General features: G+C 37.2%; 1 protein-coding gene and 1 long non-coding RNA gene across 3 annotated transcripts; both read left to right on the forward strand.

Moving 5' to 3' along the window:
• The first annotated feature begins 873 nt into the window (after positions 1 to 873).
• Positions 874 to 5,964, forward strand: LOC131011043 (uncharacterized). Of its 2 annotated transcripts, XR_009096723.1 has the most exons (4): positions 874 to 2,134; positions 2,732 to 3,260; positions 3,494 to 4,567; positions 4,938 to 5,964. It is a non-coding gene; the product is annotated as an uncharacterized LOC131011043 (long non-coding RNA). The 2 variants fall into 2 exon arrangements; XR_009096722.1 differs by having other exon boundaries at positions 877 to 2,134; positions 3,494 to 5,964.
• An 8,550-nt stretch (positions 5,965 to 14,514) lies between these two features.
• LOC131011042 (protein RGF1 INDUCIBLE TRANSCRIPTION FACTOR 1) lies at positions 14,515 to 16,060 on the forward strand. The gene is made up of 5 exons (XM_057938788.1): positions 14,515 to 14,848; positions 14,937 to 14,968; positions 15,043 to 15,246; positions 15,327 to 15,542; positions 15,654 to 16,060. The coding sequence occupies exons 2-5, from the start codon at positions 14,966 to 14,968 to the stop codon at positions 15,870 to 15,872; spliced, it is 642 nt and encodes a 213-aa protein (XP_057794771.1). The 5' UTR covers positions 14,515 to 14,848; positions 14,937 to 14,965; the 3' UTR covers positions 15,873 to 16,060.
• The last annotated feature ends 1,445 nt before the right edge of the window (positions 16,061 to 17,505 follow it).

Consider the following 17,505-nt stretch of genomic DNA (forward strand, 5'->3'; position numbering starts at 1 on the left):
CTTGGAAGAATACTTGAACTTTCCAATTCTTCGCCTCTTTCAACTTGTAATACTAGAGAGAATTCTTTGTGCTCTTCGATCTTCCACTCCTTCACGTCGTCATTTATGAGCTCCCAACACCTCTATTTATAGATTTTAGAGATGGGCTTCATGGGCTTTATGGGCTTTGGGCTTCCATGTATGGGCTTTAGGGCCTTAGGTGTCCATAAGCCCATTAATTCATTTATGTTAAATATTAATTATATATCTATTTAATTTAGGAATAAAATCCCATTTAATAAAATAGAAAATATAATTGAATATTTAATTCATGAATTTACACGTGGCACGATTTATTTCGACGACAATTTAATTGTCTACAAATTGCCCCATCGAGACTTGTTTATGGACGAAATGTCTTTGGTAATAGACGAGTCTCGAAATTTATTTTGATAGTTTAAACTCTTATCGAGGAGTTCTTGATTTGAATTTTGTAAATAGTTTATACTCGTATTTAGGAGTTCTTCATTTGATTTTGAAATTTTAAATAGTTTATACTCGTATTTAGGAGTTCTTGAATTTCTTGAATTTATAAATAGTTTATACTCGTATTTAGGAGTTCTTCATTTGATTTTGGAATTTTAAATAGTTTATACTCGTATTTAGGAGTTCTTGAATTTCTTTGGATTTATAAATAGTTTATACTCGTATTTAGGAGTTCTTCATTTGATTTTGAAATTTTAAATAGTTTATACTCGTATTTAGGAGTTCTTGAATTTCTTTGGATTTATAAATAGTTTATACTCGTATTTAGGAGTTCTTGAATTTCTTTGGATTTATAAATAGTTTATACTCGTATTTAGGAGTGCTTCAATTTGGATTTTGAATTTGCTCTTTTTTTTTTTTTTTTAACTTTGCTTTAGCATCCATAATTATTAACCTATTTGTGGTCAATCATTTGGGGCTATTTTCTATATGTTGAAGCGAATGAAAATATTAGCTGCAACTCCAACCCAAGTCATTTGCTTAACCAAAGGCATCAAAGGTTTAATTTGAAGATATCAACCACAAGCCCAATTCTCGCTTAACTGCTCGACCAAATCAACTTAATTGTTTGGCCCATGCGATTTTGCTATCTCTTTTAAAACCACAACAAAATATTCCCAATTAACTTTGTCTAGCTGTTGGCTTTATCTACAGCTGTATCAGCAGGACTTGCATTATCTTTACTTTATCTACAGCTGTACCTCGCTGTAAGGCATTACTCTTTGAGCAAGAGGAATACTTGTAGTTTATTTAATGCTCTGGGTATTTGGCAGTGAGTAGCAGCAGTCGAAAATCAATCTCTGTTTCTTGGTGATTTTAGGCTCCTCGGCATCTCCAGATGGCTGTGACCACTGCTGCTTCTCTTCGGCGAGCAACGGTATATCATGAGAAGATACCTTTGCAGCACAGTTCTTCTTTAACTTTCTGTACAGCTTCATAGAGTGGCTTTTGTTTCTTTTTCTTCAAATACTTTCCAGTGTAGTGAATGAAGCATTCAACGGCGAGAGAAATGGCGACGATAACCGTGCACACGGCGGCGACCACCCACGTCGGAGTGAACTCCAAGCTGGTCCCTTCTCCTTCCCCGCCAGCCATTTTCCTTGAGTATTTCCGCAGAACCCCACTTCAAATTAAGACGCGGAAAAGGCCAAAAAGAGGCAGAAAGCATAGAGATTTCTAGATGCATAAAAATAGTGGTGTCAGTGGAAAAGAGAGATCGAGCTTTGGTAGTCAAGGGCGATGGAGAGGAGGGCGTTGATTTGGCGGTGGAAGGAGGAGAGCAGGGAGCTTCTCACTGCCGTTCGCCGGAGATTGAGGAGTCAGTGGCCTTGAACTTGGGGTGGTCCAGGCTGGAGAGCGCCAAGGAGGCTGTCGTTGCTGGGAATTTGAGATTAGGGCACGACGGCGGCGAGGAGCCGCTGTCACCGCCAGAAATCGAGGGAGAGGAGTGTAGGCGATTTGGGGCCTAGGGTTTGCTGAGGCGGCTGAATTTGGGCGGCGACAGAGGGGATGGAGATGGCTTCTTGCCAGGATTTCAGGAGCCACTTAGCGCGAGGGTGCGGCAAGGAGTTCAGTAGCTTCAGCAACGAAGAGATCGTGCTTCATCTGGGTAAGCTTCTTTATACCATTTCTATTATCATCTTGAGCTTTTGTCTTTGGATACTCGTGGTGTGTTTCCTTTAACTGCTTGGTATGCCTACATTTTATCTTTTCCTTGCCCATTTGAGTCGCATGTTTCCTTTAATAGGACATGATTTTTTGTTACCCTTACTTGAACTTTGATGGTGTCAAATAGGATAGCTGCTGTTAATCAACACTATCATGCTCATATTTGTTCATTATCTGAAGATGCATGCCTTTGGTGACTTCTTGTTTGTCAGCTGGATTTGGGATCTTAGGATTTAGGATCTTAGACCTTTCTGGAGTATTTATGGCATCATAATCAATAGCTTTGAACAAATGATTTTCTTTAATGCTTTAAGAATACTTTGCAATTCAGCTAAGTATTTCTTCATCGTGCCAAACTCTGAGCTTAATTTCAGTTTTGCAAATTTCTGCGATTTTATTTTTTGTTCTTCCTTCAAGCTCTGTATCTTCCTTATGCATTCTCTGAGAGCAATACCCAACCATTTGGGGTATTCCTCTGCTTCTAGCTGTGCATCTGAATTTGCCTCGGTTTTATCTTTGAAGGTAGCAGCATCTGAAGGTAGCAGGCTTATCCTTGACGGCCGTTTTCAGCTTCCTTGTGACAGCTTTAGGCATCGGCTTGGTTTTTGACAGATGAGATCCTCTCCTCGGCGGCGGTCCGCCTAGCTCGAGTCGACGGTGCGGCGTCATGAATGCTCCAGCACCGACAGTGAGCCTTGGTGGCGGCGTGGCTTTTAGTCGGCTGATCTGCTGAGTTGCCTCGCGGCGGTTCAGATGGCGAGGGTACCAGCTACTGAAGCTTTTGTTGTCGGCAAAGGCGGTCAATGACGGCGGTGTTTTAGAGGGATGGAGGCGATTCGTGGATGACTTCAGGCTTCGGTTTTGCATCACTCGTCGGCATCCTCTTAGCGGACGCAGCAGCAGCCATAACCGGTTTGGAGCGTGGAAGGATGGAGTGTATCGGGAGTGAGCTTAAAGGCACGTGGCGGTGGTGATACAAGCCGACGACGGCGGATCCCAAGATTTCAGTGGGGCGTTTCACGGAAGACGGTCTTCGGAGCAGCAGCAGCAGTTCGCATTTAATCGAGGTAACGATGGTTTCTCAACTCAATTTATAAAGTTTTGAGCTGTTTTGTGAGAAATGGCAGATGGAAAATCTTGTGGCGTTTTAATCTGAAGGCTTATTTCCAATTTGTTTATCCTCTTTTTTTTTTTTTTTTTAATCTTCAAATTAGGCAACACCAACTAAGGTAGCAGATGGTTGGACAATTAAACTTATGCCTTTTTTCTTCGTTTTAGCTGATTTCATCTTTCTCGACAGGGTTCAAGGGTAGAGTAGAGACGAGCAGAGCTGATTACTCAGGCACATGCTTTCTCTTTTAGTTCAAATTCTTCTGCAATCAGTGCTCAACTTTTCATCCATGGCGTAGAGCTCCGGTATGTTCCAGATGCTTCCTGACATGTCTATGAATGCTAACTGGAAGAATTTCCAGACGTTTGAAGCAAAGTCCGTAGCCAGTAGCGATCAACTTCTTAACCACTCAAGATTAGTTTGCTCAAAGATATCAGCTCTCCGAAGTTTGATGGTTTAGCTCGAAATATGAATCTTCAGCAACAGCCAAATATTTCAGACGTTGTCGATTTGGTGTTTCTATGGATTTTCATCACCCACTTATTGCTCTTGCCATTCAATTTCTCCTCAAGTCGTCTTGTTGCTTACATCATTTGGAGTAGAAATATTCTTGTATCAAGATGGAAGCACGGTGAGGAGAGAACAGATCAGGAGTGGGTTTGGGCCTGCTTTAATCACGTCGAGCGTGGAGAGAAGCGGCGGCGGGAGTAGCTCCTTGTTGGCGAAGGGATTGGAGTTTGTTGAGGTCGGGCTTGGTCGTGGTGACATTATTGTCTAAAGGAGCAACGCCTTTAATTCAGAGGCAGCTGATTTCGTCGAGCTACATTTCGCATTGAAGCAGAAATTCCGGCAGCTGACGGTAGTATTTGTGAGAAGGGATGAGCGCTTGTCATCGGAAAGGCTTTTAGATAGAACGGGTCTTCACGAGCCACGGCGGCTTCGAGTGCAGCCACAACCAACTTTGTCAAGCTCTGCTTCAAATTTGGACACAATTTTTATCTATGTGCGAGAGGAAGAGAAGGCGATGGCCATCTATTCATGGAGATTCGAAACATCAGCTTCACCAATTTCAGAGCACCAACACTGGCGAATGGGTTCCATGATTCAGCGGCGATGATCCTAAGTGCCGACCTCGCTGATCTTGAATGCGGCAGCAACAACAGGATTTTTAAAAAGAGGGATGGAACAGATGACCATGACCGGAGGGAGAAGGCGGCCTCGTCTATGGCGGTTCTCACCAATTTTGAAACAACGGCGGCAGCGGTATTTACATCTATGCTTTCTGTATGTCCACCGAGAGGGAGGAGACGAGCATTGAGAGATTGGGTATTAGATCCATTTCTAGGGAGATAATTGGATTCTTTCCCATCTCAGCCCATTTCCAATTAATGAAGGCCCAAAACAATCAGACCCATGATATTCTTAATCCTCTCTTAAGCCCACGAACCAGCTGCAAAATTGACCAACTTTGAAAATCATGATCCAATGCTAACTTCTTCTTCGTTTTTCTCTCTGTATTTTTTTTTTTTTTTTTTTGCCATGTCTTATTTTGTCATTCAATTTCTTGAATTCACATTTTATTTTGATGCAAATAAATTTCTAAATCTAAATTCTGTTCTTCTTTTTCTTGCAGTTAGTGGCCGCAAGAACTTAATGATGGTGATCTTCAAAAGACTGATGCTTTATTCCATCGCTATATTCAAGATGGGCGTGGTCTCATTAACCAACTTCATGGCAGATTTTGCCCCAAACGAGATGCTTTGAGTATTTGCAAAGTTCGAAATCTATTGTCTTCTTTCTTTCAGTCTTGACATCTTCATCAGCCCGACTAAAGACCATCCTCAGAGAGTTCATCCAAAAATCTGACAGCAGCCTATCTAAGACTTTATTTGAGTGATGTTTACTTTGCACTTCAGGTGGCTCAATTGGCTTTTAATCAGATTTCGGGTGCGCTCGGATCTGGGCCATTGTGAGTCCAACCTTTGAAGATTGCTGGTTATATTTTCTCTTTGCGCGCATTCGAGCAGGCTAGATGACTCAATGGTGTTCTATTATGTTTGGCGAACATGTGTTTCAACTCCACGAACGAATTCAACTTTAGCTTGGAGAGAAGTGAAGTTGTCTATGCATAGCCGACCTCAATGCCACATGACTCAATTCTTTGACAGGTCTTGGGTGCGCTCAGGCCTGGGATTGTTTGAATCTGGTTTGAGTGAGGTTGTTGTTATGTTTGGCATCTCACGAAGTTGGGAGAATTCTGCACAACAGCTCGAGAAGATTGAGTATTTTCTTCTTGATGCTTAAGCCAAGGAGAATGAAGCCATCGTCCGAATTGCTTTGATCAAAGAAGAGCTTGCTATGATAGAGAGGTGGAAGACAGAGATGACGTTGTCCTTCAAGCAAGATAGTGCCTCCTTTCATATTGTCCGAGGTGCAATCCCAGAATTCAAAAGAGAGTTTGACAAACATAAAGTTGCATATGTTGATGAGGAAATGCTGCGGAATTTTGAAGACTTCAGAGTCACTTTTGATCTCTGCTCAGAGAACTTTGGAGGATCAAAACCTATTTACTTAGTATTGGTGCAAACCGCAGTTTCTATCATTTCTCTCTTGATGCTTTTTATTTGGTTTGTGATGGATATTTTGACATCTTCTCCAAATGCTTGTGCTTCTTTTGATGGCTTGATTTTCTTCCCAATTTGAGACATATTCGGCTTCACATAATCAACTTAAATCATAACTTTGATGATATAAATTGAAAATAATCAAACACAATTCATGACTGAACCTAGAAATTATCTAAGCTGCCTACGTACCCTTTTGAAAGGGATCAAGTCAAAACGTAGTTCATAGGATCAACAAGTGTTTGAGATTGGGTGCCGTGCACAGTTTATACTCATGCGGGCCAGGAGTAACATGCAGTTTAGGCTCGTGCGTCAAGGAGCTGTCTTCATACACTCCATTTTGTTGCTTTTCTTCATCTGACTCATTTTTTGGCTTTTCTGCTTTTCTATTTTTTTTTTTTTGGCTTTTTATGCTTTCCATTTTTTTTGGCTTTTCTATTTTTTTTTTTTGGAACTATATACATATGTACATGCTTCAACTTCTACCACCCTTCAAGGATAGTAGTACTTCAAGAACTTTCCTTTGAGAGTGATAACAATTGGCCTCCTTGCAGCGAGGGCCATGTCTCCAATTTGAAAAGGGGGCGCTCGCACTGCTTTGTTGAAGGATCTTGAAGGAAGAGCTTGATAGTATTCCAATTTTTGCTGGACTTCTAATCTCTCTTCATCCGGAGTTTCCAGTTCTTTGGGGCTCAAGTGCGAATTCTCTTCTCCAACGACCATTTTCTCGCAGGAGGTGATATGGTTTGCTATGACAACGTCTTCATCTTTTCGGCGATGATCTTTGCAATCAACACACTTCTTTATGCTTTCATTTCTCTGGCGTATGAAGGCTATATTTTCTGCGACGTCTGTTGTGATAACGCCACTTCTAACGAGACTTGCAATTTCACGGCGCACTTGACTTTGAGTAGTATGAGGAACTGGATTACTAGCACTATTAGTAGTGTAGTAAGAGGAAGCCATACTCTCTCTATCTTCTTCATCTATGGCATCTCGTGTGAAGATGGTGGTCTTTATTTGAGCTTTCATTTCTTTCCCACATGGCATAAGCAAAGTAGTGTATCTTTTCATTCGAGGAGGGATCAAACTTCTCCATTTCTCTGTTATGTGTAGTTCATCACTCCATTTTGTCTTGCTTCGTTTCCATGATTTGCCTTTGCCAAGTCTTTTAAAGACAGATACTCGTTGAGCTTCTCTTCTACCCATCATTCTGAAAACAGGAACCCTTTGAATGTTTGACGATTCCAGGGTTTGTTGGGTGCTAACATAGTTAGTGGCAGCTCTTTTGATGGCGATACGAACGGGACTCTGCGCTGTATATCCCAAACCTGCTTTGGAGTTTTGGCCCGCGTTATCAGTCTTTTCCAAATGAGACTTTGACATAGAGCTTTCTTGAGGATTGTATCCAGCATTCACGAGGAGTTTATATGCCTTCGGACCAAAGTGCTTTGAGAGTTCTTTGTTTGAGATATCTTCATGATCTGTGACGCCACTTTGCTTTGGTCGGACAAACCCTTCAAATGGTTGGAGAATTGGCTTCTTGGCATCAATCTTCGTTAAAGGCATGGTGAATCCTTCCATCTTTAGAAAAGATTCTTCCTTCTTTTTCTCCTGGCAAGATCTCAACTCGTCATGTGATGTATCATCTTTCACCATTGAGACTTTGGTTCTTTCCAAATAGAACTTAGCATCAGCAAAATGTGATTCTGCTTCCGTAAACGGCTTTTGATCACCAACCACTTTTCTTATGGCACCATTTTGATAGTACTTGAAGCATTGGTGCAATGTAGAAGGAACAACACCATTTTCATGAAGCCATGGTCGACCCAGAAGCATATTATAGGACGTCTTGGCATCGATAACATGAAGCAACGCTGTGGACTCCATGTCCTGCATCTGCAATCGCAGCCTTATAGTTCCAAGAGCTCTTTGCCCTTCATGGTTGAAACCTTGAATCATCAATCGACTGTTTGACAGCTCTTCTGCTTGGATTCCCAATTGCTTCAAAGTCCTTAGTGGCAAGATATTGACTGTCGAGCCTCCATCGATGAGAATTCGATTGACCTTTTGCTCCTGTGTATAACAACTCACGAACAATGGCCTGTTATGAGGTTCGAATCCAAGTTGCAAGTCTTCATTGGAGAATGTGATTGCCAATGCATCATCGCCTTCTTCCATGTTTATTTCAGGTTCTTCATCTATTTGGTTGGATGTATCATACAGGGTTCCAATACCTTCTATTATGTCATTCAAGTCGGTGGAGACCATATTTACAGTATTAGCGTCTTCTTCAAGAGATATTTTCCCTTCTCGAGCTAACAGCATGACCCTGTCTTTGAAGATGAAGCAATCATGTATGGGGTGCCCAACCAGACGATGGTATTTGCAATAATTTGGATCGTCTGTCCTCCCTGCTTCATTTGGTCGCTTCATTTCTGGCAACTCGATAAGCTTTTCTTTGAGCAGGTCATCAAAAATTCCTGAAACATCAGAGTCTAAGAAAGGGTATTGCTTTTGTTGCATTTCTTTCAAGGTAAGTCTTCTTTGCCCCATGTCTCGGGAAGAGTTCTGATTGTCTCGTGGAGCATTCTGGTTGTCTTCCTGATTAACTTCTTTCTTTAGAAATTTCACAGAAGTTGCTTTCACTGCCATAGATTCCTTCTTTGGTGCTTTGTCATATGGTTTTCCTCCTTTCTTGAATTCTGGCTTGAATTTGCTAGACTCCTGGATTGGTGGTCCTTCGATCCCTCTTGCCATCATGCTCAACTCCATATCATGAGCTCTAGTGGCTAGTTCCTCGAATGTTCTTGGCTGGATTCCTCGCAGAATATATTGCAAGCCCCAATGCATCCCTTGAATACACATTTCGATGGCAGATGATTCAGACAATCGATCCTTGCAGTTGAGACAAAGGTTTCTCCATCGGTTGATGTAGTCAATGACTGGCTCTTCTTTGAATTGACGTGAACTTGTGAGCTCCACCATGCTGACAGTTCTTCTAGTGCTATAGAAGCGGTTGAGGAACTCATGCTCCAGTTGTTCCCAACTATCAATTGAGTTTGATTCTAAGTCGGTGTACCAATCAAAGGCATTACCTTTCAATGAGCGAACAAACTGTTTGACCAAATGATCTCCATAAGTACCAGCGTTGTTGCATGTTTCAATGAAATGAGCCACATGTTGTCTTGGATTTCCTTTGCCATCAAACTGTTGAAATTTTGGTGGTTGATAGCCAAGAGGCATCCTCATACTGTCAATTCGCCGAGTATATGGCTTGGAGTAAGTTAACGATGACTTGGAGCTTCCATCGGAGTTATTCTTCATTGTTGCTTCGATGAACTCTTTGAGTTGGTCAATGGGAATGAGGCCACCAGACGAGAAGAGAATGTCTTTTCCTGAAGGCCTTTTTCCATCACTCTTTGATTTGTCTTTGGAGATTTCTTCATCGTTATTCTCTCCATCTTCTTCGCTTTCTTCGCCTTCCCTATCGTTGTTGGCGTGGCTTGAATCTCCTTTTTCTCCTTTAAGCTTTGCAATCTGGGTATCTTGCTCTTGGATGTGCTTGGTTAGAGATTCAACCATCTTTGTCAAGTTCAAGAGTTGTTCCTCCATGGTGGAAGTGTTTGTCATCATGACACTTGCATGGAGTTGATAATTTTCAGTGGGGAATGTGAAGCTTCTCTCAAAGTTGTCATCTTCTTCATGGATAGATGGAAGACGGGAGGTCGACTTGGACACCTCTTGCATCAATTTTGTTTTGCTTCGCGTGATCATTCCGATGCCTTCCGAAGAACCTTTAGATGAAGTTGGAGCAGTTGTATTTGGTTGAATTGACATTGTTCAAGATTTTTGGTGAAGAGTAGAGATGAGAGGTAGAGAGGTCCCACCGGGCGTGCCAAAATTTGTAAACACAAATTTTTGTATTTCAATTTGATAAAATACAAAACGCGTTACAAAGATAATTTGATAGAATTTGGAGATAGATTTATGCGGGTTGCAATCTCTAGTTAATCCTCTGATTCTTCTCTTCCATTTGATTCTTGAACAAGCTCGAAGGTTCTTGAAATACTTGATTTGATGACGCCAATCCAAGGGACTTAAGTCGTGATTTTGGATTGAACGTTGAACTTGATTTGATTTGAGAAGAACGTCCTTAGAATTTTGTAAGAACGCCTTGAAGCTTTGGGACTTGGTTGATTTGATTTGAGGAAGATCGTTCTTGGAATTTGTAAGAACGCCTTGATCACTTTGAAGATTTGAAGGTTTGATCACTTGAAGATACTTGAAGAATACTTGAAGACTTGATAGAATTCTTGAAGACACTTGAAGATTTGAACGCTCAAATACTTGAAGATTCGAAGGATACTTGAAGATTTGAATGCTCAAATACTTGAAGATTCGAAGAAGACTTGAACGCTAGATAGAATTCTTCAAGATACTTGAATACTTGGAAGAATACTTGAACTTTCCAATTCTTCGCCTCTTTCAACTTGTAATACTAGAGAGAATTCTTTGTGCTCTTCGATCTTCCACTCCTTCACGTCGTCATTTATGAGCTCCCAACACCTCTATTTATAGATTTTAGAGATGGGCTTCATGGGCTTTATGGGCTTTGGGCTTCCATGTATGGGCTTTAGGGCCTTAGGTGTCCATAAGCCCATTAATTCATTTATGTTAAATATTAATTATATATCTATTTAATTTAGGAATAAAATCCCATTTAATAAAATAGAAAATATAATTGAATATTTAATTCATGAATTTACACGTGGCACGATTTATTTCGACGACAATTTAATTGTCTACACCAGCAATATACTACGTACATATATATATGTGTATATATACAATAGGTAAAATATGGTACCACATACGCTCCCCCAAGAAAACAAATGTTGATTTTGATGTATATATTCGGAATGCACGACATAATTACTCAAACAAAAATAAATAAATGTTTATTTATTTTATTCGATTTTTTTGCAATTTATATTGATCCCATTTGCAAATTCGATTCAACAACAAGGCAACTTTACATATGGACGTGTACAGGGACGGATCCAGAATTTTTTTGTCATGGGGGCACAAAATAACTATATATATAAAATTTGTTAAAAAAAATTACATTCTTTGAAAAAAAAAATACTACATAATAATTCAAGTCTATTATAATTGAAACCTACAACAATAAAAATTTATTATATAAAATATAATATAATTTATAATTACAGAATTCATAATTAATATATTAAAATTTATAAAATATAATTAATAAAAATTTATACAAAAATAATAAAGACATTAAAAATTTTATAATCACAAAATTCTAAGATTACAAAGTTTTATAAAAAAATTTATTATAATTAATGAAAATATATATTATAATTACAGAATTTTAAGATTGGCAATAATAAGATGTAATAAAATTTATATAAATATACATATATAATTAATATATATATAGAAAATGTTGTGGCGTGCCCCCGTACTGGGAGCTAATGGATCCGTCTCTGGACGTGTGTACTCTTTTAACTTCGATATATAACTTACATTTATGTTAATCTCATTTCGATAGTATACGTTACAATTCTTAAGTAAGCAATGCAGATACCATGTAACACAGAAAGTATTGGTAGAACAAATATATATTTTCATCGGCGAATTAGGATCAACCGACATACATAAATAATAGTAGTAATATTTTTTTTCAAGGCACATAAATAATGATAATACTAATAATAAAAAGATCAAATTAAGAGTGGGAATTGATGTCGGTCGGTTGCCAAATTTTGTCCCTTTCGTTTGGCACACACTCACATAAAGCAACTCACAGCAAATTAAGAAACAGTCGGTCGAATCCTTCCGGTTGCCGACAAGCCCATTCGACAACACCCATGATACACCGTACAACGTAGTCGGTATCTATTAAGGTTTTGAAACCCAAATTAAACAATATTTGGGCCATCAATTTGATTTAATGATTTGGGCTATTGGTCCCCTCCATAATAGGCCCTAACTCAATTGTATTGCATTAGTATTACGACATCTAAGAGCACTCCCAGCAGATCACCTAAATGCATCACTAATTCTAAATTTAGGCTAAACCAATTGAAAATGAGATAAAAAAATGCATCCAGCAGATCCCCTAAATTGGATGGGGCCCACAAAAAATTTTACACCTACCTAAATTCAATCTTAAATTTACACTGACCCTAAATTTATTTTAAGCTTATAATTAGTAGAGCCCACACATAATTATTATTTTTATATAGAAAATAGGAGATCTGGTGTATGCATTTATAAAATTGAGATTCTAAAATTAAATAGGGAAGCTTTAGAAATGAATATAGGAGCATAATTTTGGGATTTCTGCTGGGAGTGCTCTAATATACTGCTTAACTCAAATAGTAAGTTCTTTACATAGAATTATTTAAAAACCATATTTTAGAAATTAGTTTTTTTTTTTTTTTGAAATTAGTTAATTACTCATTGTTATAAAATTGATGAATGCTACTAAAACGGTTGAATTTAGATTGATGAAATCAAACAATTATTCCTAAATATATATACTCCATCATATATATATATAGTATTAGTAGCGTATAATTCTAAATGTTATTCAATGTAGTTTTTATTTTGAGGGAAATTGTTAATGTAGTTGAAGGGAAACGAAAGAGCGCTTGTAAATCGCCGTTATCTATGCACGCTTTTGGGTTTCATGGTGAATCTATATTGAGTTTGTTTCTTCTTAATTAATAAATATAATCAATGTGTTTCATAAACCATGTATATTTCTCTTTGACGTTATCGGAGGAAACAAATATTAATTAATGCACTAAAATCTATACTATATTAAAACAGCAGTTTTCAATTAGAAATTGATTTCAAATTGATTTGAGTGGCAATTTTGTAAATTAAAGAGAATTCAAGGTTACAAATTAGATAAAAAAAATATGGAGAAAAACGTGTTACCAAAAAAAAACTGCTTCTAACTTCACGTTCAATTTTTGAAATAGTATTTATTAGCAAATTCGATATGTATATATATGCAATATCTTATTTGTTAATGAACGAAATTGTCCAATATAGTTAATAAATGCAAATTTATCAAATGATGAATTGGTTGAGCTAGAATTATGGACCTATTACAAATAAGATGTTGAATAAATGCTTAATAATTTGAAATCGAAATTATTCCTATATTTTTTTTTATTTTAAACTTATTTTGTTAATTTGTAGTTTTTAATGGAATGTTAGTAATTATTGATTTATTTTCTCAATAAAATAAAATTTTGATTATTCGTACGAAATGACTAAGGCATAAATTTTGGATGGTAATGGGTTTACCATATTTTATTCCCTAGGTTTTCTATTTTTCTATTACCTTAGTAAAAGTATTACATAATTAATATAATTTAAATAATTTTATATGTCAATTATACGTGTAAATCTATACTATATTAAAAAGTCAAAATTTCAATTTGAAATCAATTTCAAATTGATTTCAAAATTAAGTGACAAGTTTGTAGTTATAATAAAATTGAAGGTTTATTTGTAAACTATATTTTTTCTTTATATTTTCTTTTTTTGATCTTCTTATTTCTTTTATCTCTTTCTAAAATTGTGAAACTCGGCTAATTATAAAATATTTAATATGCATATCAAAATAAAATTCACGATAAGAGCTTTAATTTGATAAATTTTATATAAATATTTGATTTAAAATGTAAAAGTTATATTCATTTAAATATTAAAATAAACAAAATTCTCTGTAATTTTTTTGAATGAATCTATTTTTTAATTTATTTTTATTTTTATGTCTTTTCGTAATATCAATTTTCATTATTATGAATTCTTATTTATTTTATTTTTTTCAATATTAAAATCAAATATATTCAGTTAAAATTATTTTATATTTATATTTATAAATATAATACTTAAGTTGGTATTAATTAATATAAATTATAAAAATATAAAATTATTTCCCGTGCATTGCACGGGGTGCAAATGCTAGTTAGTTTAATTCAAGAGAATGCGAAATATATATTCTTAAATTATAAATAAACAAGTTTTTAATTGTTCGTTCTTTTTCAAGGAAGCGAACGAAAACAACAAGTTTTATTGGATTTAGGTATAATTAGATGAAATGAGAATAGAAAAAACAGATCGAGAAGAAAATAGTAATTAATTTTGCATAAATAATTAGTGGTGGACTAGTTATACCTGCATGGGTCTATGGTCGCTCCTCAGCACTGCACGTACACACAATCAGTTCTCTATAAAGTAATTTGCGCACGCAACTTCTTACTATTTTATCATCTACTCCTATCATTTAATTAAATAAATAATATATTGATAGTCAAGGGGTGCATGGTGTGAGGATTCCACCACGTAGAAAGGTTGAAGAATCTAGATCATCAAGCTCATTCCAAAGCGACGGCTGAGATCCGCCGGCGTGAGGGCTGACGCAGACAACAATTTATCTTTTTTATATAGTCAGAAACCAGAAAAAATAAAATTTATTTTATAATAATAAAATAAAAAAAGTATGATAAATAGAGCCGAATCCAGGACCAGAGCTGCGAATTTTGGCATATATTTGTGTATGCGCGTGGAATATATCTTCGCCATGTAAATTAAAATCCCGTTTGGCACGTTTCCTTCCCTACATAAATATTTCCATTTATCCAAATATTGAATTATGGGAATATTTATCGTAAATAATTAAGGTGGACCGCCTCGTAAATGAATTAAAATTGCAATTGGTGGTGCTGCAGTCGTTTTCCTTCTAGTGTTTCCGCCCCCCATCTCCCACCGTCTAAGACTAGCCGTCTTCTTCCCAATCCCCTCTCATCTCATATAAACTCACACACACACAGTCGCTGCTGCCTTTAATCAATTTCGGATATTTTTGCAGGTATATCATTATATATCATGGTTGGCGGGTGTTTGATTTTTGATCTCTGCACAGAAATACTAATGTGGGTTTGTGTTTTGTTTCACAGATTAGCGGCCCAGCCTGAAAAACCCAAGCATGGTATGTAATTGTGTGTTGGATTGATAAAATAAAATGATGGGAGGTTTAATGGATAATTGATTGGCTGGGTGCAGGTGAGTTCGGTAGTGGGAATGCGGAGCGAGGAATTCGGGCCGGCGTGGCTGAAACCAATGCTGAGAGGCGAATACTTCATGCCTTGCGCGATTCATGTGGATTCCAACAAGAGCGAGTGCAACCTCTTCTGCTTGGACTGCATGGGCAATGCCTTGTGCTCTTACTGTGCTCTCCAACACCACAAGGATCACCGCCTTGTTCAGGTATTAATTCAATCCATCTATATATATATATATATAGTCGAGCTCGATGGTATAAGTATTAATTGAATTGAGATATGCAGATACGGCGATCTTCGTATCATAATGTGGTGAGGGTGAGCGAGATTCAGAGGTACATCGACATATCTTGCATTCAGACATATGTCATCAACAGCGCCAAGATTGTCTTCTTAAATGAAAGGCCGCAGCCCCGACCCGGCAAAGGCATCACCTTCACTTGTGAAATCTGCCATCGCGGCCTTCCCGACTCTTTCAGATTCTGCTCTCTCGGCTGCAAGGTCTCTACCTAATTTCTTTCTTCATGATCAATTAACATATGTATATCTCTCTGTGTGTGTTTTTTTTAATAGATATAAATATAAATTGATGATTAATTACAATATTTACAGATGAATGGAATGAAGCGAGGCGACAAGGAGGTGGCATTCATGTATGATTATAAAGGCAGGAGGCCTAATTATGTGTTTACTGAGAGCAGCAGTGGGTCAGGGGATGATGAATATGAGGGTGGCGGCGGAAACAGCAGCCTGTCGCCGACCACTCCGCCATTATACAACCACTCCAACTCCAGCCGCAGAAAAGGCGTCCCCCACCGCGCCCCCTTCTAATTTATAACTATACACACACATAAACATACGGCCGTATAGTATCTCCAATTTATACATATGCAAGTTGTGATTGTAAATATTACACTCAATTAGGTTAGCTGCTGAAATGTAATTATGTTTGCTGTTTCTGTAAATATATACCACAGATGCATATATACTATAATTATAACTTAGTTATGCATCATCAATATCTTCTCCTTATTTGTACACTAGCTAGTACTTACTGTTTGGGGGGGGACATGTTTGCGGTAGTGCTTGTTTTAATATTTATGGGAAAAAGTAGAGTAAAATTAAAAATCCGTGAAATTAAGATAGCGTTAATTAATTTAGATAGGTAGGCGATGTTGACGAGGACGTTGATCTTTAAAGAGGCTATTATTTTATCAACTTGTAAATAGTGCTGAAAATGGGTGGTGTAAAATCGTGGTGACTTTGGTGTCAAAAAGAAGCTTAGGGGACACGTAACGCACCCTCACCATCGATACCGACTCCCAATTCCCAAATACTACCTCTTTTCTTTTCCGGAATTCTATTAATGTTATTTTATTAATTATACGTGTTGCACTACCATTATTATTTTCATTTTCTACTATATATATATATATGTTACATGTTGTTTTCTTCGAATAAAGATGGTTTATTTCGTTATCAAAACTAATAGATGGAATACATTATTATTCCTAAACAAGTGGGCGACAGAGGCGTGAGGAATCTGCTAAAGTATGTGTTAGATGTGAGTTTAATTAGTTGTTACAGATAATGCTATTTTATTATGCTTTACTATTTTCAGTTTTAGTTTGATAGGAGCATGTAAATCAACATCATTCATTTTATTAAACAGTTAAATGATAGTAGAAGATAGTGGAGGAAGAAGAAAGGAATATAGATGGCATGTAGTGTGAGTGCCACATCATCTTTTGTGAGCTGACTCATTCACTCCGCGCCGCCTTCTTCATTATTCCTTTTTGGACTCCTCTTCACACTGGACTCCACTGGCCCGACATTTCAGGCCCAAAATAACTAAATATTCATATCGCATTTTATTCACTATAACTCTACTATTAAAATAATAATAAAAAGAATTATAAATTTATCACTATACCTGTAGTATGGCTATAGCCCCCAAATAATAATAGGGTTAATAGTGTTCTATGTTGAGAAGCATTTTTTATAAAATATTTTGAATTTTCATTTTTTTTTGAAAAACTTCGAACTTTTAATTTTTTCTATAAAATATCTCATTATACAAAATTTGGTTACGAAAAGATTATAAAAAAACTCCGAACTTTCAGCGTTTTCCAATAATGGGGATTCCTAATCCTAATATGGTTTTCCAACAATGAATTTTTGCATATATACTTGTGATTAAAACTCTTTGAAAGTGAATCACTTCTTTAACTTGATAATAATTTTGCCCATATATTGGCTTCCCTCTCTCTCGGCCTTCTCTTCTCTTTCCAGCAAAAGGAATGCCGTCATCTACCTCTTGAAACCATCAAGGCGTTGGCGTTGCCATCTCTGTTGAGACGCAACACCGCCACTCAACATTTGTTGCTTCTTCCGTCGTCGTCGACCAAATTTCACAATCTACAATTTCCCCCTTTATGACTCTTCTCATAATTTGAAGCTATAA

This window comes from Salvia miltiorrhiza, chromosome 2 (assembly GCF_028751815.1).
Source record: "Salvia miltiorrhiza cultivar Shanhuang (shh) chromosome 2, IMPLAD_Smil_shh, whole genome shotgun sequence".
Classification (NCBI taxonomy): Eukaryota; Viridiplantae; Streptophyta; class Magnoliopsida; order Lamiales; family Lamiaceae; genus Salvia; species Salvia miltiorrhiza.